Source organism: Oryx dammah, unplaced genomic scaffold (genome assembly GCF_014754425.2).
Source record: "Oryx dammah isolate SB20612 unplaced genomic scaffold, SCBI_Odam_1.1 HiC_scaffold_23, whole genome shotgun sequence".
NCBI lineage: Eukaryota > Metazoa > Chordata > Mammalia > Artiodactyla > Bovidae > Oryx > Oryx dammah.
Window position 1 is genome coordinate 56,998,590 of NW_024070207.1, and position 24,993 is coordinate 57,023,582.

General features: G+C 45.6%; 1 protein-coding gene across 1 annotated transcript in view; it reads left to right on the forward strand.

Annotated features, from left to right (window-relative positions):
• Positions 1-24,993, forward strand: part of GAB3 (GRB2 associated binding protein 3) — a 91,835-nt gene that overhangs the window by 10,152 nt on the left and 56,690 nt on the right. The window contains exons 2-4 of the mRNA XM_040265614.1: positions 19,289-19,592; positions 22,492-22,705; positions 23,288-23,766. Coding sequence (XP_040121548.1) covers positions 19,289-19,592; positions 22,492-22,705; positions 23,288-23,766 — 997 coding nt within the window. The remainder of the gene's footprint in view (positions 1-19,288; positions 19,593-22,491; positions 22,706-23,287; positions 23,767-24,993) is intronic.

Consider the following 24,993-nt stretch of genomic DNA (forward strand, 5'->3'; position numbering starts at 1 on the left):
AGAGGGAAGAGGATGGGGAGATGGAGGACCTGGTTGCTGAAGGCAACAAAGAGGGAAGCATTTCAATGATTTGCAAGAATCAAGTGACACCCACCTCCAGACCTGGGCCTAACAGAGAAGGAGATATGGCCTAGTGGCAAAATGGTATCAGAATAAGGCCCAGAGGGGCCTTTCGAGGAGTTTGGCTTGTTGCTGTTGATGAGCTGCTTGGATGATGTCTTCAAAGGAAAAGCCCAGCTAACTGTCTCTGCACAGATCCTTCTCTAGTTAGAAGCTCCCCTGTGCTCAGAACCTAGAGCGAGAGTGGAGAAATCAGGCCATTGTCACCCGCCCCCCTTTTTTTTTTTCATTCGAAGCTGGTTTCTGATTCATATCCCTGATTATGGACCACCTAGCTCTCGATTGTAACAGGTCAATACTCACATACGTCTTTATTTTCTGAGAGCCTCATATCATGAATCCATCCCAAATCTCAACAGAGTTCCTGGCCTTCGGAGGCAGTATTCATCTTCCACATGGAAGGGAATCATATCTGCTTGTCTTTTCGTGACTTAACGCCTGCAGGTCCTGTTTGAGGGATTGCTCTTGGCCGCTAGACACCTTTTGGCTTCGACTTTAGGGATCCGCAAGGGTCGGGGAATTCAAATGCCCCACTGCTTACACAGGAGATGAAGGACTCAACACAGAGACCCTCCGACAGGAACACACCTGGAATGTTCCAGGAGCAATGAGCTGGGCTGGAACCCAGGGAGTGAGCAAAGGGCAGTTGGGGTTAGAGAGGTGATGGGAGAGGGTGAGGGAGCTGGTGTCAGGTCTTAGAGGGTCTAAGAAGAGGCCTGGGACTTTTCCTCTCAGTGAGGAAGGAAGACCTTATGTGGGTTCTGAGCATGGAAACCATGTGACTGGACATGCGTTGTAACGGTCAGTCTGGCAGCCGGTTGACTGTTGACTGTAGGGATAGAGCCGAAGCAGATGATGCTGGCTTGCTTGACATCTGGCAATGCTATTCTTGTGCTAGTTCAACATAAAAGGTGGAAATAAAATGGCAAAAAATACTTTTTTTATAATCCGCTGTTTCCTGTCAGGGATCAAAGTCCAGTTCCTTCTGGCATGGAGCTCCCTGTGTTCTTGTCTGTCTCCCTCCAGTCAAGAGTCTCACGATGCATCCCACAGCACTGGTAACTCAGTTTCCTCTGCCTTCTTTCCACGTCAGAACCATGCCTACCTTAGAGCTACACCCCAGCTAGGTTTTCTTGTGGGCTGCTTGGTCGTCCCGTCTCAAGCCTCCTTTTCGGTGGCTGTTTCAGTTCATCACCACTAGTTCCTATTTCACAAGAAGCAAGTCTGTTATATTGTGGCTTTCAGGGCTGACAAGAAATCCGTGGTTTGGGGTCTTAGGCCCTGCGCGTGGTGTAACTTAGAAATAAAACTGAAGTTTAAACTGTAATTTAACTCCACCCAAATTTTCACAGCAGAGGAGAACTCTCCCATGGCCTTGCCGGAAAGGAGCACCACTCTTCACAGTGTTACACCCTAAAATGTTGTTCTGGTCAATAGTATAAAGTAAATATGAAAGAAACGGATAATTACTTCTGAGACAGATGCTGGACTTCAAATGTTTTAATATTGGAGACCTTTTGAGCTTTAAAGAACAGCTCACTCTCATACTCTTTAAACTATTCGGGCACAGAAAAGATGCAAACTTCTTCATAACCTTGATAACAAATTCATAAAAATATAGATCAGTTTCACTTCATAGAGACATGGCAAACAAATTCCAGATGTGTTGCATTTAAGTGGAAGACAGTGAAATGCAGTTTCTACAAAAGAATGTTGTCAGATCTCAATCTGATCTGGAGGTGGGGAAAACCTCTCTAAATATGTTAGAAAAATGATGAAGGAAAAGACAGATTTTTTGCTATTTGAGAATAAAACACTTCTCTTCATTCATTTCTTCAGCCCTTCAACAAATATTTACTGAGCATCTCCTGTATGCCAAGCATGATTTTAGGCACTGATGCTTCAAAAACAATACAAATGTATAAGGCAGATGAGTTTATACCCATGACTTCTGTGAATAATCTTTGTCAGTCATTAGGGAAAGATCAGCATGGCAGGGGGAAAATGGGCAAATAAAAAAGGTCTACAAAGGGTTATGACACATAAGAAATAATATAAAGCCTCATGAGACACCAGCCAAATACACATTTAAACAACAAGGTGCTTTTTTGCCTTGGACTGGTGTGACTGCCAGAGCGTTCAAAGAGATTTCTGAGGAAGAAAGTGACATTTCTGAACACATGTTTATATAATTCCCCTCTGTGAAACTCATCAGAGTCCAAAAATCCATGTACACACAGCTATTTTTAAAATGGAGAACCAACAAAGACCTGCTGGACAGCACAGAGAAATCTGTTCAATGTTCTATGGCAGCCTGGATGGGAGGGGAGTTTGGGGGAGAATGGATGCATGTATATGGATGGCTGAGTCCTTGAACTATTCACCCGTATGTATTACAACATTGTTAATCAGCTAAAACCCAATATGAAAGAAAAAGTGTTTTTTTTTAAGAGTCTAAAATAGAGCAGGAAAATCTGACCAACTCATGGAATAGACCTTAGATCAGTTAGACCTCTTATCTACCCCTAGAAAGGTACAGTTTTCACAAAATAGGAGAAAGATTTCTGAAGGATGCCTGTGAAAAATCCTTCACAGTGGCATGAGCTCCACCTGGACTCTCAGATGTCAGGAGCCGAGAGGGACCCTGTGGGGAACAGAACTGAAGCCAGAGCCAGCGGGCAGTGGCTTGAGGTGCTCGCTTGAGACCGCTGCTTATCACTTCACCCCCAAAATGTGACCACATCCTGATTGGCACATGTGTGCCCAGGATCCAGAAATGCCCTGGGTTCCAGCAAGGAGGAGGCCCAGAGGATTGGTCTTGAACTGTGAACAGTGAAGGGTTCTTCTTGCTATCGATGTAAGTGCCAGCAAGTCTTTAACCCAGCAAGTCTTTAACCCAGTTGAAAGCCAGGTTATTCCTTTCCTCTCTAGGTACCTGGGACAAGTCTGCAGGCAGGTGCCCTCTGCGAGCCCAGCTCCTCCCAGGCCTAGAAGGACCTTCAGTCAACAGTGGCATCCTCTGGGTTCCTGTGTGGAGCAACTTGAGTCACAGTTTTGTGCTGACCAGAGGCTGGGAGATGGATTTGGCAACTTCCTGCAGCCAGAACAGTGTTTTGAGTGGATGAGTTGCCCTGTAACTATCCCTCTGGGGCTGTTAGGAGCCTACCAGCTAGGACCCGTCTCCTGCCTACCACCCTCTTTCTGTTGCCCACCCTGTGCTCTGGCAACTGAGTCGTGGGTGGCGTGCCTGTTCACAGCATCAACATCTTAACTTTTGAGGAATGAATGTGTGGCGTGGTTTTTCTCTGTAGCCTCAGGCTGTCATGTCCTGTTTTTAGAAAGCATTCTCAGAGGCTGGTGTTAAGTCAATGTCCACCTCTATTTTTTCAGTCCTGTTATTTCTTTATTTCAATATTTAAATCCAAACAATTCCTTATTTAAATATGTAAATTTAAATAAACCCTTATTCACACACTCAAATTTAAACATGGCCCAATTTACATATTTAAATTTAAATATATCCTTATTCAAACATTTGAATATTTAAATTTAAATGTGCCCTTCAATTATTTAAATTTAAATATGTCCTTATTTAAACAGTTACATTTAAATATGTCCTTATTTAAACAGTTACATTTAAATATGTCCTTATTTAAATAGTTAATTCAGGCAGAATTTATTTTGATTACAGGTGGAATGAGCTAGAGATTCATCAACTGACTCAACAAGATGGACTGAGCTCACTCTCAGCACCAGGAGCCGGGTGGGGGGGACATTTTAGAAAGATTTTCCTGCACATTAGACCTCAACTGTCTTACAGCTAACAACACAAGACACCAAAATTTCCAAATGCTTTCCACAATCCCATGTATTTCAGGAGCTCACAGCCTAGCAAGAGCCCTGCCCTGTCTTCCTCCTTAAATGCAGGGGTGTCTCCGTCCACACGGCAGAGATCCAGGACTCCTCTGCCTCTGTTGACAAGCCCTGGAAGCGGATCTCGTGGGCCAGACCGTCTCCAGGACAATCACAGGAAGTTATTCCACGCCTGCGACAAGTCCCAGCTCTGTGTAGTGGCAGGCAGAAGGTTACAGGCCCATCAGGCTGGAGGGTCACAGCAATCCCTGGGCTGGTGGTGCTGAGCCAGGGCTGAGAGGAGCCTTAACCTGCTCCTGGAAATTCCCGACCCCCCGCCCTCGGGTTCCCTGGCTTTTGTGGGCCCCCTTGGCGAGGAAGTAGAAGGCGGAGCCTGGGGCCCCCTTGAGTAAAGCACGGCAGAAAATAGAACATTAACCAGGACTTTGTTTCTTCGATGATGTTCACCTTCTGCAACACATAACCGCACCCCAAACTTCCTGAATGTTTTCAAGGTGAAACCATTGGGAAGAAACTGGGAGCTGGGCTTAAAGGAGCCGGGCTTGGGAAGCTACTGAAAGCCTCCAAGCTGTTACCAAAAGCTTTCTTTCATCTCGGGGTCTGGGAGCATTTCCAAGATTCCCAGGGCCTTACACAGAGCAGTCAGGGATACAGTTGTTAGGTTTGGAAAACACTCACTAACATTTACTGAGTCTCTGTAAATAGTCACACAATGCAAAGAGAAACTTGTTCCAGTCAGAAAAATGGGGATGAGGAAAGATGGAAATGAAGGAAATGAAAATGGAGAAGAAAGAAATGAAAGGCAGTCAAGAGCATGTCTTAGTCCTGTTTCCTCTTCTGGACTCCAGAGAAGAGTCCACTCCAGAGCTAGATCAAGGGAAATGGCTTTGACAGTTCCACGTGAAAGGACAGTCTGCGGAAAGCAGTCTAACATGTGACGTTGTGGGTAATGTGCTCCATCACCCTGGTTCCACCCAAATCCCTCCCGCTGAAGTGCCAGGGGACCAGGAGCAGCCGGTGAAGGGTTAGCAGGAGGAATCTTCATGTTGGAATAGATGCATTCCTGGGTCACCAACCAATGCAAGTAGGCATGTACCCTCCTCCAACTGTGGCTCTATTTTCTCTCTTCTTTAATTTCAACTAACTGGAATTCAGTCTCTTCGATTACATAGAGCCATGTCCTTGAAAGGGAGGGCTGTGAACAAGACCCTCCGTCTCTCTGAGGACCAGCTTCTTTTTCTGGAAAATTAGCTGTCTTGACCACTTCACAGGATTATACATACCAGCTGACAAACTTAGAAGGGAATGCCATCACTGAAAGCTTGCTGGCCCTTGTTCCACTCAGGGGACTCTGAGTACCTGCTCTTCTCTGCCTCCCCTGTACCCAGCCCATTGCATAAATGTGTTTTCACCAGCCCATTGAGTATGGTTCCCCTGGATGCAATGATTGAAATCAAGCATCTTATTTTGCGCTTTTGATGTGCCCCACTTCTTGTAGGTTTCCTTTTCTGTACATTCTTGACTTCTTTTGCATTGAACATCTTTTCGTCAACTGATTTAGAAACCTCCATCCCCAGGAGACTGTAAAGAAACAGGAGCTGCTGTAGGTTTCACTTCACAGACCTGGGTGCATCTGTGTGTGTATACATGTCTGTGTGTTTCACTGTGGTTTCATCATAACACATAGATTCCAGTGACCACAACTGCAAGAAACAGAAAGATCTCTTCCAACACAAGGATTCCTCCTGTTAAGCTTTTCCAGCCAGCCATCTCCTGAGTTATCACCTGGTCCAGCATGATGCACTGATTGTGTGTTGTAGACTAAGACTATTAAAGATGCTGGAAGTACTTCAGGGACTGAGACAGAGGAGGGTCCTGCCATCACAGAGCACATGGGCTAGAATGGGCATAAGCCAGAGTCCCAGGGCAAGTTGGAGACCAGCTGATGGTCATTGGCCGGGTCTTGGTTTCCTAGAGTTCCTTTCTTTTGCACATAACTTCTCATGCACCTCAAATGAGTTCCCCTTCCAACTGTGTACCTCTCTTTACGTGTAGTGGTGAGAAATGTTGAACTCTTTGCCCACTAGAGCAGGGCCTTGCCACCCACAGATCCTTGGCAGCATTTTTGTGTGTCCCCCTCTAATCGAGGTACCTCCTGCAGCATGACAGATAAGGCCTGTGTGAGAGCAGCTCAGAAGCCCAACACGTGTAAGTAATCAAAACAGATTCAGATTTTGGAGTCTGAGCCCCAGATCCCAGAGCTCTGGACACTTCGGGTCAGGGCAGGAAGCATGGAGCCCATCCACGGGTCCAAGGGGGAGGAAGCCCAAGCAGTTCCTTGAGCAGCTGGAGTTGAAAACTGCTCTTGCTCAGATGACAGGGATAGTGAAGGATACAAACCCACAGCTCGAAGTGCAGCTCAATGGAGGTTTCATTCCTTCAGCCTGGGTTAGAAAGCCAGGCGATGCAGGCAGCTTGCTGACCGGTCCTGTGCACATGCAGAGGAAATGATTTCATAGCTTTGGGATTTCACCGCTGCAGAGGGGGCAGGGGGCCAATTCCGCTGAAACAAAGGGACAGTAATCACTTTGGCCAGAAAAGCAGTTTAAATCAAAGGTGTCTCTTTACAGCCTCAGAGACTCGCAGGATGTTTCTCCGTTCGTTTCAGTGTCTTTCAACAATGGATACAATCCAGACAGGCCACTTCAATTTTATTGGAGTGAATTCTGGAGTTTCAGAAGTGAAGCTTGCTCTAACTCAGCCAGGTTTATTTCATTGTGCAAATAGAATCGAGTGCAGGAATAAAGTGCTCAGACTTTGAACTTTTGTCTATGGTAATCTCAGCCTCAAGAGCTTCTTTTATTAGCTGAGAAAAGCTCATGTTAGGCATGTATACCTGACACCCCAATTTACTCTTGAACAACACACTGCCATATCTGTGTGTTGCATTTGCAAATGCTCCAAATGTGGAGCATTTGCTGTATTTGAGTTAAAAGGCTCTGACCGCACCTTGCCTGACTGCTGAGACCTTGTCTGTCTGATTCCCCATCACAACTCCAGTTCCTTGCACATAAATATGTGATGAATGAATCCTGGCGATGAGGTTTGTTATAAAACCACAAAGCTAGTCATGTTTCTCAAGACTAGTGTTTTAAACCTAGGTCCAGGGCACCCTGAAATCATGTATGAAATTCATTAACTCAACAAGTATGAGCAACTCTTCTGTGACACATAGCAGAGGTTAATGCAGTAATCAAGACAACAAGGCCTCTGTAGGGGATCGGGGATTGACATGGGGGCCAGACACCCATCCTCAAACAGATAGGAAAGAGAAATAGTAGGTATTGAAAGTAGTGTGTTTGGAACTAAGGTGTAAAGTGATGTGCAGCATTGGACTTGAATGATCAGAGAAGGTTGCTCTGAGATGATGACAATTAAGTTATGGTTTCAGCAATGGGAAACTGAGATCTGAATGACAGGCATGCAGATAATCTGGTGAAAGACTATATTGAGAAGAAGGACCAGGGAGGGCAAAGGCCCCAAGGTGGGAATGAGATTGGACCTGTTCAGAAACAGCAGAAAGAACAGTGTGAAAGAACCAGAGAGTGGTGGAGCTAAAGAGGAAGAGGAGGGCAGGGCTAGGTCCAGGGGGAGGCTCCAGGCCAGGTTCAAGGGGGTGGATATATTATAAGGCTTACAAGGCCTTTGGAAAGGGCAAATCGAGGGAGCCACACGAGTGGATTGATGTTTTTTAAAGACCATTGAGTTCTGTGTCAAGAATGAATTTCTGGGGGGCCTAGGACCAGGGCAGCTGTAGCAGGGTAATATGGAGAGGTGAAAGTACAGTCAGCAGGCCATGCACACAGTTTGGATGTGAAGAGTGAAGCAAGGGTCACTCTGAGAAATGCTACTAGGTGAGGCCAGTGAGGGAAAGCATGGCAATTAAATGAAGGAAGGCCATCCAGAACAGTGCATGCCTGTGTGTCTCTGTGTGTGTGTGCATGTGCACATATGCACACATGCATGTTTCTGATGAGAGAAGGTGCATGAATTTCATCATGTTCTCTAAAGGGTTCACAACTGATAAAAGGATAGACATTCAGTGTTGAAACAGTGCATCTTGAGACTGTGGTTCAGAGACTGATTTATTCTGTTTGGTTGGTAATACACATTCTCTGAGCTAGAAGCAGGTGACTTTGAAGTGTTTCATGAGATGGCCTTGGCCTCATAACCACCCCGGATGTGAGATCTGGGAATGTGTGTTTTTAGCAGATCCTGGTCATGGAACAACAGACTGGTTCCAAATAGGAAAAGGAGTATGTCAAGGCTGTGTACTGTCACCCTGCTTATTTAATTTATATGCAGAGTACATCATGAGAAACGCTGGGCTGGAAGAAGCACAAGCTGGAATCAAGATTGCTGGGAGAAATATCAATAACCTCAGATATGCAGATGATACCACCCTTATGGCAGAAAGTGAAGAGGAACTAAAAAGCCTCTTGATGAAAGTGAAAGAGTGAAAAAGTTGGCTTAAAGCTCAACATTCAGAAAACAAAGATCATGGTATCTGGTCCCATCACTTCATGGGAAATAGATGGGGAAACAGTGGAAACAGTGTCAGACTTTATTTTTGGGGGCTCCAAAATCACTGCAGATGGTGACTGTAGCCATGAAATTAAAAGACACTTACTCCTTGGAATAAAAGTTATGACCAACCTAGATAGCATATTCAAAAGCAGAGACATTACTTTGTCAACAAAGGTCCATCTAGTCAAGGCTATGATTTTTCCAGTGGTCATGTATGGATGTGAAAGTTGGACTGTGAAGAAAGCTGAACGCCAAAGAATTGATGCTTTTGAACTGTGGTGTTGGAGAAGACTTTTGAGAGTCCCTTGGACTGCAAGGAGATCCAACCAGTCCATTCTAAAGGAGATCAGCCCTGGGTGTTCTTCGGAAGGAATGATGCTAAAGCTGAAACTCCAGTACTTCGGCCGCCTGATGCAAAGAGTTGACACACTGGAAAAGACTCTGATGCTGGGAGGGATTGGGGGCAGGAGGAGAAGGGGATGACAGAGGATGAGATGGCTGGATGGCATCACTGACTCAATGGACATGAGTCTGAGTGAACTCCGGGAGTTGGTGATAGACAGGGAGGCCTGGTGTGCTGCGATTCTTGGGGTCACAAAGAGTTGGACATGACTGACTGAAATGAACTGAACTGAACTGAACTTGGGAGTCTATTCACTTCTTCCCAGGAAAGTGCTAAAAATGTGCTTCTAGTTCACTGAGCACTTCTTTTAGGTCTAAGATATTGTTCTGCACATCCAGTGTATTTTTCATTTCAGATATTGTATTTGTACCTTTACAAGTTCCATTTTGTTCTTGTCTGTATCTTCTATCTCTCTTCTCATATGTACATGTTTTCCTTTAAATGTCAAAAACTGTAAGAGCAGTTTTAAAAATATTGTCTCCTTATTCCATCATCCCTGTCATTTTTAGTTCTCTATTGACTGATTTTCACCTAATATGAGACACAGTTTCCAGCTTTTTTACAGCTCTAGTAATTTGCAGGAGGCTTTACATCATAAATATTATATTGTTGAGTGTCTGGGTTTTCTTGTCTTCCTTTAAAAAGTGTTGAGTTTTGTTTGGCAGTCAATTCGGTAACATAAACATTGGTTTGGTCACTCCAAGTCTTCTTCTTAAACTTTCTCAGGGCAGGTTGAGATGAACCTATACTGAGGCCTGACTCTAAGCCTCTCCTGAATGTTTCAGGTTTCTCCATCCTAGCTGGTCTGAACCTGTCCCAGCCCTGTGTGAGCTCTGGTAGTTGATCAGTTTCTGAGTGTCCACTAACTGTTTTTGGATTCACCTCATGGATTGAATAATTATACCAAAGAAATTCTGGCACTGTTAAGAAAGTTCTAGGATCTACAACAGATTTCCCAACCTGGGTATCCAGCAAAGGGACTGAGAACCTGCAGGGAATTTGACTTTGGAAGCCAGTGGGATTTGATCACAGAACTTCCACAGGACTGGGAGACCCTTGGAGGGCACAAATAAAACCTTGTGTTCACCAGGAGCCAGGAGAAAGGAGCAGTGTCCCCACAAAACACTGAACCAGACTTGCCTGTGAGTGTCCAGGAGTCTCTGGTGGAGGCTTGGGTCAACAGTGGCCTGCTTCAGGGTCAGCAGCACTGAATACAACAATGCACGCACAAGTCCTTTTTAAGAAGTCAAAATTACCTTCATTACCCCATCATAGTTTGACCTTAGGCCAAACAACAGGGAGGGAACACAGCCCTGCCTATCAACAGAAAATTGGATTAAAGATTTACTGAGCATGGCTCCACCCATGAGAATAAGACCCAGTTTCCCCCACAGTTAGTCTCCTATCAGGAAGCTTCCATAAGCCTCTTATCCTTATCCATCAGAGGGCAAATAGAATGAAAATCATAATCACAAAAAACTAACCATACTGATCACAGGGACCACAGTTGTCACTCAGTTGGGTCCGACTCTTTGCGACCCCATGAATCGCAGCATGCCAGGCCTCCCTGTCCATCACCATCTCCCGGAGTTCACTCAGACTCATGTCCATCGAGTCCGTGATGCCATCCAGCCATCTCATCCTCGGTCGTCCCCTTCTTCTCCTGCCCCCAATCCCTCCCAGCATCAGAGTCTTTTCCAATGAGTCAACTCTTCGCACGAAGTGGCCAAAGTACTGGAACTTCAGCTTTAGCATCATTCCTTCCAAAGAAATCCCAGGGTTGATCTCCTTCAGAATGGACTGGTTGGATCTCCTTGAAGTCCAACAATCTTGTCTAACTCAGTGAAACTATGAGCCATGACGTGTAAGGCAATACAAGAGAAAAGGGTCATGGTGGAGAGTTCTGACAAAATGTGGTCCACTGGAGAAGGGAAAGGCAAACTACTTCAGTATTCCTGCCTTGAGAACCCCATGAAGAGTATGAAAAGGCAAAAAGATAGGATACTGAAAGATGAAATCCCCAGGTTGGTAGGTGCCCAATATGCAACTGGAGAAGAGTGGAGAAATAACTCCAGAAAGAATGAAGAGATGGGGCCAAAGTGAAAACAATGCCCAGTTATGGATGTCTCTGGTGATGGAAGTAAAGTCTGATGCTGTAAAGAACAATATTGCATAGCAACCTGGAATGTTAGGTCCATGAATCAAGGTAAATTGGAAGTGGTTAAACAGGAGATGGCAAGAGTGAACATCAACATTTTAAGAATCAGTGAACTAAAATGGACTGGAATGGGTGAATTTAACTCAGATGACCATTATATTTACTACTGTAGGCAGGAATCCCTTAGAAGAAATGGAGTAGCCCTCATAGTCAACAAAAGAGTCTGAAATGCAGTACTTGGATGCAATCTCAAAAATGACAGAATGATCTCTCTTCATTTCCAAGGCAAATCTTTCAGTATCCCAGTAATCCAAGTCTATGCCCCAACCACTAATGCTGAAAAAGCTGAAATTGAATGGTTCTATGAAGACCTACAAGACCTTCTAGAACTAACACCAAAAAAGATGTCCTTTTCATCATCGGGGATTTGAATGCAAAAATAGGAATTCAAGAGATACCTGGAGTAACAGGCAAGTTTGGCCTTGGAGTACAAAATGAAGCAGAGCAAAAGCTAACAGAGTTTTGCCAAGAGAATCCACTAGTCATAGCAAACACTCTCTTCCAACAACACAAGAGAAGACTCTACACATGAACATGACCAGATGGTCAATACCGAAATCAGACTGATTGTATTCTTTGCAGCCAAAGATGAAGCTCTATAGAGTCAGTAAAAACAAGACTGGGAGCTAACTGTGACTCAGATCATAAACTCCTTATAGCAAAATTCAGGCTTAAATTGAAGAAAGTAGGAAAAATCACTAGCCCATTCAGGTATGACCTAAATGAAATCCCTTCAGGGGAAGTGACAATGAGATTCAAGAGATTAGATTTGATAGACAGAGTGTTTGAAGAACTATGGATGGACGTTCATGATATTATACAGGAGGCAGTGGTCAAGACCATCTCAAGAAAAAGAAATGCAAAAAGGCAAAATGGTTGTCTGAGGAGGCCTTACAAATAGCTGAGAAAAGAAGAGAAGCTAAAGGCAAAGGAGAAAAGGAAAGATATACCCATCTGAATGCAGAGTTCCAAAAATAGCAAGGAGAGATAAAAAAAAAGCCTTCCTCAGTGATCAATGCAAAGAAATAGAGGAAAACAATAGAACTGGAAAATTTAGAGATCTCTTCAAGAAAATTAGAGATACCAAGGGAACATTTCATGCAAAGATTGGCACAATAAAGGACAGGAACAGTATGGACCTAACAGAAGCAGAAGATATTAAGAAGAGGTTGCAAAAATACACAGAAGAATTGTACAAAAAAAATTCACGACCCAGATAATCATGATGGTGTGATCACTCACACTCACCTAGAGCAAGACATCCTAGAGCGAGAAGTCATCTGGGCCATAGGAAGCATCACTATGAACAAAGCTAGTGGAGGTGATGTAATTTCAGCTGAGTTGTTTCAAATCCTAAAAGATGATGCTGTGAAAGTGCTGCACTCAGTATGCCAGCAAATTTAGAAAACTCAGCAGTGGCCACAGGATTGGAAAAGCTCAGTTTTCATTCCAATCGCAAAGAAAGGCAATGCCAAAGAATGTACAAGTTGCACTCATCTCACATGCTAGCAAAGTAATGCTCAAAGTTCTCCAAGCGAGGTTTCAACAGGACATGAACTGAGAACTTCCAGATATTCAAGCTGGATTTAGAAAAGGCAGAGGAACCAGAGATCAATTGCCAACAGCCATGGGATCATTGAAAAAGTAAGAGAATTCCAGAAAAACATCTACTTCTGCTTTATTGAGTATGCCAAAGCCTTTGACTGTGTGGATCACAACAAACTGTGGAAAATTCCTCAGGAGATGGGAATACCAGACTACCTTACCTGCCTCCTGAGAAATCTATATGCAGGTTAAGAAGCAACAGTTAGAACCAGATGTGGAACAATGGACTGGTTCCAAATTGGGAAAGGAGGCTGATACTGTCACCCTGTTTATTTAACTTATATGCAGAGTACATCATGAAAAATGCCGGGGCTGGATGAAGCACAGCTGGAATCAAAATTGTCAGGAGAAATATCAATAACCTCAGAAACACAGATGACACCACCCTTATGGCAGAAAGCGAAGAGGAACTAAAGAGCCTCTTGATGGAAGTAAAAGAGGAGAGTGAAAAAGCTGGCTTAAAACTCAACACTCAAAAAACAAAGATCATGGCATCAGGTCCCATCATTTCATGACAAATAGATGGGGAAACAATGGAAACAGTGAGAGACTTTATTTTTTTATGCTCCAAAATCACTGCAGATGGTGACTATAGCCATGAAATTAAAAGACCCATGCTCCTTGGAAGAAAAGCTATGACCAACCTAGATAGCATATTAAAAGGCAGAGACATTACTTTGCCTACAAAGGTCCGTCTGGTCAAAGCTATGGTTTCTCCAGTAGTCACATATGGATGTGAGAGGTGGACCATAAAGAAAGCTGAGCACCGAAGAATTGATGCTTTTGAGCTGTGGTGTTGGAGAAGACTCTTGAGAGTCCCTTGGACTGTAAGGAGATCAAACCAGTATATCCTAAAGGAAATCAGTCCCGAATATTCATTGGAAGAACTGATGCTGAAGCTGAAACTCCAATACTTTGGCTACCTGTTGTGAAGAGCTGACTCATTGGAAAAGACCCTGATGCTGGGAAAGATTGAAGGTGGGAGGAGTAGGGGATGACAGAGGATGAGATAGTTGGATGGCATCACCGATTCAATGGACATGAGTTTGAGCAAGCTCTGGGAGATAGTGAAGGACAGAGAGGCCTGGTGTGCTGCAGTCCATGGGGTCACAAAGAGTCGGACACAATTGAATGACTGAACTTAACATGGGGTGTTAGTATTCAGCCACAGTCCCATAAAGGAATTCCCATGTGGATTTCAGGAGCTTTTTACCCAATACCCTTGTCTTCGGTGCCTTTCCCTACTGATTCCCAGCTACCTCAACCCTCCAGAATGCTGAACTGTCTTTCTCAACTTGGCCAGATTGCCGTAGTCTGTTGGGAGCCCTTTCCCTATACCATCAGTTAGAAACAGGCTTATAGGCTGTGAGCTAGTATGCTAGAATCTGAGACTCAGTCACATTGTTCTCTTCTCCTACGCACCGCAGCTGACTGTTGCTCAATGTCAGAAGTCACTGGATTCATATATTTGGGCTAGTTTTCTAGTTGGTTTTGTGGGTGGGGGCAAGTTCAGGGCTAAGTACACCAATGTGGCTGGAAGTGGAAGTTCTCCCACGTGGTTCAGATGTAGAATAAAAGTAGGGGAATGTCTTAGGTTCCAGGGGCTGCTGTAAGAGTAGCACAAACTGGGTAGTTTTAAGCCACAGAAACGTATCATCTCCCAGTCATGGAGGCCAGAAGTCCACGATCCAGGCATGGGGAGAGTTGGTTCCTCCTGATGGCCGTGAGGGAGGGTGTGTTTCTGGCCTTTCTCCTGGGATTGGAGAGGCTGTCAGTGCCCTGAGTCTTTACATCATCTTTCCTCCATGCATGTCTGTGTCTCCAAGTGTCCCCTGTTATAAATGTGCCTGTCATATTACATTAGGGATACACCAAAGACCTTATTTTAACTGGATTACCTCTGTAAAGACCCTGTCTCCAAATAAGTTTACCTTCTGAGGTGCTGAGCACTAGAACTTCAACACTGGAATTTTGAGGCAGGGGACACTTCAGTCCATAACAGGGAAATTCAGATTCAAGTCTCAGTCCTTCTTCCCTGGATAACCGAGGCTGCCACTGCACAATGCCTGCCTCAGCCTTGCAATCACTTGCACCTTTGTTTAACCTGGGGGTCCCTTTCTATCAGGAAACCAACCAGGAGGTAAACAGAATCATCAAGTTGTATTGAAGATGGTTGAAGACAGTACATAGCTTTCATTATCAGAGGGATTAGATCTAGTTATTCCCCAACCAATTCTAGGCAAATCAACAGGTCTGTGATCTCCATCACAGCTTTCTAGAGGAGTTTAGTTTCACCTCCTTCACATCTGAGAAATGAGCACAAACACTTTTCCACAATGTTACAGGATGTTGCAGGCTTTTGTTGTGGAGATAATGCTGGTAGGGTGGTAATGAGTCACCTTACTGGCTGTGGCAGGAAAGGCTGATGGGAAATAGATCCTTCATGGCCAGAGCCAGAGGAGCCCTCAGGGCCCAGTGGGGTACAGTGGGGGGATGTGATGCCTGGTGCCCTGGGGGCCAACAATCCCATGTCATTTTACAAGTTACTTTCAAGGTGACAAAATTTTGCTGTGGAGTTTGCAATCCTGCCCTTGTGAATGTGAACCTCTCCCCACGGGAAGAGCTAGCAGCCACTCCCATGCCTGGCACACAGTGAACACATCCATGAACATGCCCTGTCCAGAGGAATTGTTTTAAAATCCTTTTTATTGTCAAAGAAAACACAAATATAGCAAACCACATAGGGCAAATGTATAGCTTTATGAATTTTTCTTAGATGACCGCACCCTCCCCTTGTAACCACCAACCGCTTGAAAAATAACTTTGCCACCCACTGCTGAAGCCTCATCATGTACCCAATCTGAACCACAACCTTCTTCTGTTCCCCATATGTGACTACTATCCTGACATGTAGACACTTCTCTTTGCATTCTTTAATGTTTTTATTACTCAAAAGGGCATCCCCTAGACACAATAATGCAAAGGAATACTACTCAGGCATAAAAAAGAGTGCCACAATGCAATTTGCGGCAACATGAATGGACCTAGTGATTATCATAGTAAGTGAAGGAAGTCAGAAAAAGACAGACAAATATAATATGACCTCACTTATATGTGGAATCTAAACAAATGATACAAATGAACTTATTTACAAAACAGAAACAGACTCAGAGACATAAAAAACAAACTTATGGTTACCAAAGGGGATAGGGCAGGAGAGGGATAAATTAGGAGTTTGAGATTAAGCAGATCCGGACTACTATACATAAAAGAAACAAAGATCTACTGTATAGCATAGGGAACTATATTCAATATCTTATATTAATAATAACCTATAATGTAAACAAATATGAAAAATATATATATAGATGTGTAACTGAATCTGTGTGGCATACACCTGAAATTAACAGAAAACCAGAAATAAACTACACTTCAATAAAAAATAAGCCCACAGAAAATTTTTGATTTATCTTTTAAGATTCATTTACTCCATAGATCCTCTTGGCCCTTCTTTTTCTTATCATTTATCTGTTGAAGAACCTGGGTCTTTGACCACAGAATTTCCCACAGTCTAGCTTCGTGGGTGGAACTTTCACATTTGCTTATTCCTCTTCGTAAGTTAGCAACTGTTGAGGGCGAACACCGCTGCTTGCGAATGCACTGCGGCAAGCAAAATGGTGAGATTCTAATTGTATCGTTGGTTTTCCTTTATTAGTCAGCATACATTTGTGAAAAAGATCATGAAGTGGTTCCCTCACCTGCTCTGAGGATGACACATTCTTTTTCTTTTTTAATATCACGATGAACTCTCAGGTTTAAATATATTTGATGGATTTCAAGCCACTGTGATTATTACAATTTATTAAAGCTCGAATTGCTCCATCTTTGTCCAGTGGGAGTGTCTTCACCTTGACCCCTGAGTTCTTTCAATAAGTTCCTTGCAGAACAGTGTCCCTGTGAAGAGCTTCACTTCAGTGCTGGCTGACTGCTTTTTAAAGGTCTTTGTCATGTGTCTTTCACTTCTAGAAGCCTGGTCCCACCTACTTAGTAAAATGCTCCAAGAAAGCGTCATTTCAGCTTTTGTATTATCACAAGTCTTGGGCAGAGATTTAACAACTCGAGGGAATGTGTGCTGGTAAGTTTCGCACACAGACTGTGCTGGATGCGGCTACATCCTTGGCCCTTCTTTACTTTCAGCTTGGCCACCGCATCTTCCTGAAGGAGGTCTCTTGGGTATGCCCATAGCATCTTAGCTCTCCCTATCATAGCGCTGATCTTGCTGACAGCAATTGTCTGTTTATCCATGTGCCCATTTCCTCTGTTGCCCACGAGACTGAGTGGCAGGGCCTGTTCAATGGCTGGTTCACCTCCATTCCCCCCGTGTCTGCCCACTGGCCAGCCTGTTAGGATGTCAACAGATAATTGCTGAACGAATGTCTGTATCCTTCTCCTAGCAAAGTGCTCCTTCATGGGACTGAAATCTTCCCGTTTCATCTCTTCCCCCTCTCTCAGCACCCCAGCTACTTGGTGAGCCCTAATCGTGTTCCCCAGCCCCAACCCACCAACACTGTTATTCAAGGCTAAGAAATGGGTTTCTACAAAACAAAGAGCAATTAACTTGAAACTTGTTTCAGCCTCCACTTTGACTTCCTCTTTTAGAAACATTTTTTGGGAAGTATGACAAAGTTCCTCTTCACATTTCCCTACCAAAGTGGCCTTTGGAAAGTTTGGGGTACCCCTGGTGCCCCAGGGCATTCTCTCATCCTGACAGTGACGCTGGAGCTTCCTCTCATGGTCAGGGGCTCCACGCTATCTAGTCCCAGGTTTTTGTGACAGAAAGTTCTCTAATCATTAATGCTTCTTCTTCCGTCACTCCCATAAGCCTACACAAATGCTGTTATTTCTGTCATCTTAAAAACAAGCACTTAATTACATTGCTTCGTCCCTCTTCCAAGGGGCCAGATGTCTCCTGAGCGCTTTCAGTTCAGTTAAGTTCAGTTCAGTCACTCAGTCGTGTCCGACTCTTTGCAACCCCGTGAATCACAGCATGCCAGGCCTCCCTGTCCATCACCAACTCCCGGAGTTCACTCAAACTCACATCCATCGAGTCAGTGATGCCATCCAGCCATCTCATCCTCTGTCATCCCCTTTTCCTCCTGAGCTCTTTGCACCATCCCTAAAGGCAGACCCTAGCCAGGCCTTACCTGCCAGGTTCTGTTTCCTTTTCCCTGTCCCAACCTCACATGGGGTGACCGCTCACCCTCGCCCCCCACCCTTCTGATTCTGCCTCTTGCCCACCGTTAAAGGGGCTTTCCATTCTGAGCCCTGATTGCAGGTCATATCCACCATTCAGCGCCTCATCAAATTCTCTGTTGCCTCAGATCTTGCAGCCCCTGGGCAGGGAGGGAGCTGAGAACACCCCACATGGGGCTTCTCTCCTCCCGCCCCGCCACCCTAGTCAAAGCCAAAGCTGGTGGCCTTCTCAATGTGTCAGGCCCAGATGACACTGCAGTGGCCTGCGGAGCAGCCTGCCCTATTTTAGCTCTGGTTTCTTTTCTTTTTTGAGCCTGGACTCAACTTTGCCTAATCATCTGACCTCAAGATTTGGCTGTTTCCCAGATTCCTATAGCACTAAGGGAAGTTCCTTCCTATTATGGTGTTTCTCAAGAGGCCACAGAGGATCACTTTAGGCCAGACAGTGTGCACCCTCCATGCCCCCAGCCTTCTTGACTGGCAGCACAGGGCTATCTTCAGATGTCCCCGAGGGCATCTTAGTTCCTTGATGGAGGAATACTGACCTAGGAAGTGGTTGCAGAAGTGTCTCCCACTTTATGATAAAACATCTGTAAAGAATTGCTGGCAATACCCATCTCTCTACTTCACAGTACTGACTTTCTTTTACTTCACATTTTCTGATCCTTCCACCCTCCCTCGAGTTCACATCCATTGCTACAATTTAGACAATCATTAACTTAAGATAATGATAACCTGCTCTCCTCACCAATGAGTATGATTTTCCCTTTCTTGTTGAGCAATCCTCTATAAGTTCAACGACTAGGTTAGGTCGCACTGGATTGAGGTATATAGGGGTAAGAAAGCTTCCTTCCTACCCTTCACTATTAAAGTTTTCTTTTTTTTATTTGGCTGTGCTGTGTCTTAGTTGTGAGGTGAGAACACTTAGTTGTGGCTTGTGGGATCTAGTTCCCAGAGTAAGGATCAAACTTGGGTCCCCTACATTGGGAACTCAGAGTCTTATCCACTGGACCACCAAGGAAGTCCCTAATTTTTTTTTAAGCACGGGTGCCCGTAAATTTGTGTTGCATGCCTTTGTGATGAGTGCATATTTCTACTCGACCTGGGGGCGTGACTCCCATGGCTACCCCCTGCCCCCGTCGCAATGGCCGATGGGAAAAGTGGAAGAGGCTGAGTGGGCTCTGGGGCTTCCTGTCATGGAGGCCGACGTCTGCTTGCCTCTCCCGCAGGCCTGGCGCCGGCGCTGGTTCGTGCTGCGGCGGGGCCGGCTGAGTGGCGACCGTGACGTGCTGGAGTACTACCGCAGCCAGCGTGCCAGCAAGCCCATCCGAGCCATCGACCTCAGCGAGTGCGCCGTCTGGAAGCATACGGGCCCGGGCTTCGTTCGCAAGGAATTCCAGAACCACTTTGTGTTTATTGTCAAGACCACGTCTCGCACGTTCTATCTGGTGGCCAAGACGGAGGAAGAGATGCAGGTGTGGGTGCACAGCATCAGTCAGGTCTGCAACCTCAGCCACCTGGAGGACAGCACAGGTAAGAGCCAACTCGGGGTGGGGGATGGGGCGGCTGAGGCAAAGGTGTTGGCCCCAAGTGCGCCAGGGGGGTGGGGGAACTGGGTGGCCAAGCCCGGGCACTGCCCACAGAGCGTGACGAGCCACTTTGGTCCCTTCAAAGCCACCCGATGGCTTTGCCATCATCAGGACATGCAGGCATTGAAAGCACAGTGTGGGTGGGGACCTTCTGTACAGCTCTGATTTTCCCCACACTGCTGCTGCTGGTTTTTCTAGAAATATAAAATATTGCTGTCTTTAAAAAAATTCTAGGAACTCCAGGTTTTCTGTGCTAAATTTTAGAAAGACAGAAGTAGGCTGCCTGTCATACACAGGGAAGGTTTCCGCTTATGTCCAAGTGGCTCAAGGTCTCTGCAACGGAAATGAGTTCTAAGTTTGCTCTGAACCATTTTGGGGCACTGGGAGCAAAATGACCCTGCTGTTTCTATGTAATATACTGGCTATAATGCACTTAAGGTTACAATTAACTCCCCTTCGTGGATGTTGCTGTTGAGCCCCTGGCACCATGCCTTGATCCTCAAACTACGGACTTCGAATCTTGGTTTCTTTTAGCCTCTTAGCCTAGCAGGCCAACCTTACCCTTAAATCCCATGGCCTACAGTTGCTTCATCCTTTCCCTCCTTAACTGGGTGCTTTATCCTCTTCCATGGAAATAACCACATTCTAACACTAGGTGGCGCGGAAGAGTCAGATTTGCATCCCTCTCTAGACAGACGTGAGGCTGTGCGTGCTTCCTGCCAACGAAGTCCTTTTCTTTTCACGACGCAGGCAAGCTTACTAGGTGAAGCTACTCAGTTACACCGTTGAACTTTGAGAGCACTCGAGTAAGAGGAAATGAAATAATGGCAGTCTGTTGCCCTTGCTGCAACAGTTTCTTTGCAAAGTCGCACTGAATTTGTCAAGACACTGTGCAACCCAGCAGAGCCTTGCTGCTCGTTCTTCACGCCTAGTCCCTACCTTCAGTGCAATTAGATGCATATTTGTGTTTCATGTCGTATGTGACTTCTGTTTCCTCATTTGGCAGTGATGCTAAAACGAGGATACGTAACATGTTTCCCAACATGCCAAGGGGAGCAGAAATGAGTAAGGCACCAGGCACAAAACAGAAAGCTCTGGCCTGAAGTTGAAGGGTGGGCAAATCCCCCATGACCTCTTTTGCTCCCTGTAGCCTCCCCTCACCTTCGTTTGGAGGAGGAATAGATGGGGAAACAGTGGAGACAGCATCAGACTTTATTTTTGGGGGGCTCCAAAATCACTGCAGATGATGATTGCAGCCATGAAATTAAAAGATGCTTACTCCTTGGAAGGAAAGTTATGACTAACCTAGATAGCATATTCAAAAGCAGAGACATTACTTTGCCAACAAAGGTCCATCTAGTCAAGGATATGGTTTTTCCAGTAGTTATGTATGGATGTGAAAGCTGGACTGTGAAGAAGGCTGAGCACTGAAGAATTGATGCTTTTTAACTGTGGTGTTGGAGAAGACTCTTGAGAGTCCCTTGGACTGCAAGGAGATCCAACCAGTCCATTCTAAAGGAGATCAGCCCTGGGTGTTCTTTGGAAGGAATGATGCTAAAGCTGAAACTCCAGTACTTTGGCCACCTGATGCAAAGAGTTGACTCATTGGAAAAGACTCTGATGCTGGGAGGGATTGGGGGCAGGAAGAGAAGGGGATGACAGAGGATGAGATGGCTGGATGGCATCACCGACTTGATGGACATGAGTTTGAGTGAACTCTGGGAGTTGGTGATAGACAGGGAAGCCTGGCATGCTGCAATTCATGGGGTTGCAAAGAGTCAGACATGACTGAGCGACTGAACTGAACTGAACTGAACTGTAGGGGTTGATTCCTCTTTGTCTGAGAACCAAGCCTGAAGGGGCTGTATTGTGGCTTCTCACATAGAGTGTTTGGTTCTGTCTCTGGTAATCATAGGTAGGCAGCACATCATGTGTACCCGGGCCAGTAACTCCATTAAATGCTTTTGTGTATTAGCTCTTCTCATCCCCAGACCAACTGTGTGGCAGAGGTACTCTGAGCATAACCACTTTATAGAGAAGAAAACTTGGACCAAGCAGGTAACTTGGCCAAGGTCGTGACAGCTACATACTAGAGTCTGCACTTGAATCCAGGCAGTTCTGGGCCACTCTGACTCAAGAATCCTAAATTCCTGCCAACTTGGTTCAAAAGGGAAATCAAAGCAGGCTTTTCATTGGGAGTTTCTGAATGTGGGCTTTACCAGCCATCACACTTTATTTCTTTCATTCCTTTTCCTTAGACATCGTTAGCGGTCAATCATTCACACTGCTCTTTATGTGTTACTTGTCTCTCCTCTGGTGGGCTGTAAATGCCAATGGGGGCAGAGTCTTTGTCTTGGCTGGCAAAGTTAGAACAGTCCCGTGCACATAGTAAGTGCAAGAGAAGGTATCTATATAGACACAAGTAGACATATATGTCTATATCTGCATGCCTGCACATGTGCCCAAATGCATATGTAAGTATATGTATATATATTTGTTATGCATATATATGTGAATATGTTATGAATATATATGTTGAGTGAATAAACAGTGATGAATGCAGAGTTGTGGCTAAGAGCCATGAAGAAGCTGTGTGTAGACTATCTGCAGATTTTTAGGCCAAAAATGATTGCTTTATTTTGCCCTTAATTGATTCAACACTTCACTCTTGGAACATTGGCCTTCTTCCCCAGACATTGTTTATAGCTTGGGGAAATGGTCTTCTCCATCAGTACAAACACCAGCTGTGATTTTCATCTTCTGTTTGGCCTCTTAGATGCCATCTGAGAAACTGTGTTCTAGCCATTCTTAAACATTCTGCTGGGAAACGATTTATCCTGCAGATTCCATGGAGAGTGGCTGTCGTGCCCCCTCCTCCGCACAGCCCTCCCCCTCCAGCTCCCTTCTCACCAACCCTGCTGTCTGCTCCCTGCCAAGAGATGACCCGAGCACTAGTACTGTAGCCACTGAGGAAACCAGAAGTGAGTCAGAGTTGCTCTTCCTTCCTGATTATCTGATTCTATCCAACTGCGAGACGGGAAGACTGCACCACGCCAGGTACGCCTCTGCGCCCGGCCTTCTAGCGCACTCCCCTCCATTGGCAGAACCCACATTGCTTCCTCTTGCAGCCTCTGTGACTGTCATGCCCTCGCTGCGAATCAGGCCGTTTAGCTGTAGCATCTTCTAGTGGCTGTATCTCTGCTCCCCTCGCTTCCTGCTGCTGCCAGGGTGGGGCCAGATCCCTATCAACCACTATCAAGGCTGAAGCATGTGGTACACCAAACAGAATGACTCAGGCATTTTGGTGTTGTGGCTTTCATTTCTAACCTTGCATTTTCATTTGTATCTTCCACTTAGATGATGAAAAAAATCAACAAACTTTTTTTTTTTCCCCTGCATCAAGGGGTTGCTGTCACTGAGGGGTGTGGAGGGAATGTCACTATAAAAGTTTAAAAAAAAAAAAAGCGACGTTAGAGTAGGGGGTGTGATGGCAGCATGGCCTCTTTTCCCCCACAGCATGGCTTTGCAGTGGGTGGGTGGCTTTCTCCTTCAAACTTCTGGCAAAGGTGTAGCAGTACCAACAGCTGCTGTGGGGACTTGTGACCTTTCAGTGAAATGTCTGTGCTTTTCTTCCCTCAGTCTCCCCACCAGATGTGATAGTTGGTCAAACTCAGAGCGCTCACTGGAGCAGGCTTCCTTTGATGACGTCTTTGTGGACTGCCCACAGCTGCCACCCTCTGGGAGCCTGGCCTGCCCTTCGCACCCCAGGAACGGGTCTCAGGAGGCCCCCTCCATGAGGCCCCAGGCCACCCTGATCTGGATGAAAGATGTCAATGGCCCATCCAGGGACCACTTTTCTTTACCACTGGGGGAAACTTCCTTAAATTCTGCCATCCAGGTAGATCAAAACCAAGCTTCCTTGCCCTATGGGGTAAAAGAACTAGACGTGATGTCTAACACACCCCCTCCTCGCCCTCCTAAGCCGAGCCATCTCTCTGAATGGTGGCACAAGGAGCAGTTCCTGTGCAGAGGGCCCAGTAGCCTCAAGAAGCCGGAAGGCACTGTGGTGCCTAGAAGAATTTCCCTTTCCGGTTTAGACAACATGAGGACCTGGAAAGGTAAGTACTGGATGATGCTAAACTGCAGGTACTGACAGCAGCCGGCTCCTCTTTCCTCTGTGTTTCCATGTCAGGGCATTGTTCATCCAAATTCCTCAGGCCATTCCAGTGTCCTAGCGGGGTCAGGCCCTGGGTGGAAGTGCACATCTGGAAACCCCCCGCTCCGATCCCAGTGTTGCCCTGCTCATCCCTGTCTGCAGACTGGGAGATATCCTTGGTCCCTGTAGATGCTGAAAGAACTCAGACTCCTGGTGCCCTAGCCAAGCCCCTGCCCACATGATGGCCTCGCCTCCTGAGACCAGGCTCCTGGTGTTCATTTGGAGCCACTCAGGGACCCACTTGGTACAGAAGGTGGTGTCTTTGGCTACTGCCGAGGGGGTAGAGCGGAGCTCTTGTCTTCTCAGTTCAGTTCAGTCGCTCAGTCATGTCTGACTCTTTGCGACCCCATGAACCGCAGCACGCCAGGCCTCTCTGTCCATCACCAACTCCCGGAGTTCACTCAGACTCATGTCCATTGAGTCAGTGATGCCATGCAGCCATCTCATCCTCTGTCGTCCCCTTCTCCTCCTGCCCCCAATCCCTCCCAGCATCAGAGTCTTTTCCAGTGAGTCAACTCTTCGCATGAGGTGGCCAAAGTATTGGAGTTTCAGCTTTAGCATCATTCCTTCCAAAGAAATCCCAGGGGTGATCTCCTTCAGAATGGACTGGTTGGATCTCCTTGCAGTCCAAAGGACTCTCAAGAGTCTTCTCCAACACCACAGTTCAAAAGCATCAATTCTTCAGTGCTCAGCCTTCTTCACAGTCCAACTCTCACATCCATACATGACCACAGGAAAAATCATAGCCTTGACCAGATGGACCTTTGTTGGTAATGTCTCTGCTTTTGAATATACTGTGTAGGTTGGTCATAACTTTTCTTCTAAGGAGTAAGCGTCTTTTAATTTCATGGCTGCAATCACCATCTGCAGTGATTTTGGAGCCCCCAAAAATAAAGTCTGACACTATTTCCACTGTTTCCCCATCCATTTTCCATGAAGTGATGGGACCAGATGCCATGATCTTCGTTTTCTGAATGTTGAGCTTTAGGCCAACATTTTCACTCTCCACTTTCACTTTCATCAAGAGGCGTTTTAGTTCCTCTTCACTTTCTGCCATAAGGGTGGTGTCATCTGCATATCTGAGGTTATTGATATTTCTCCCAGCAATCTTGATTCCAGCTTGTGTTTC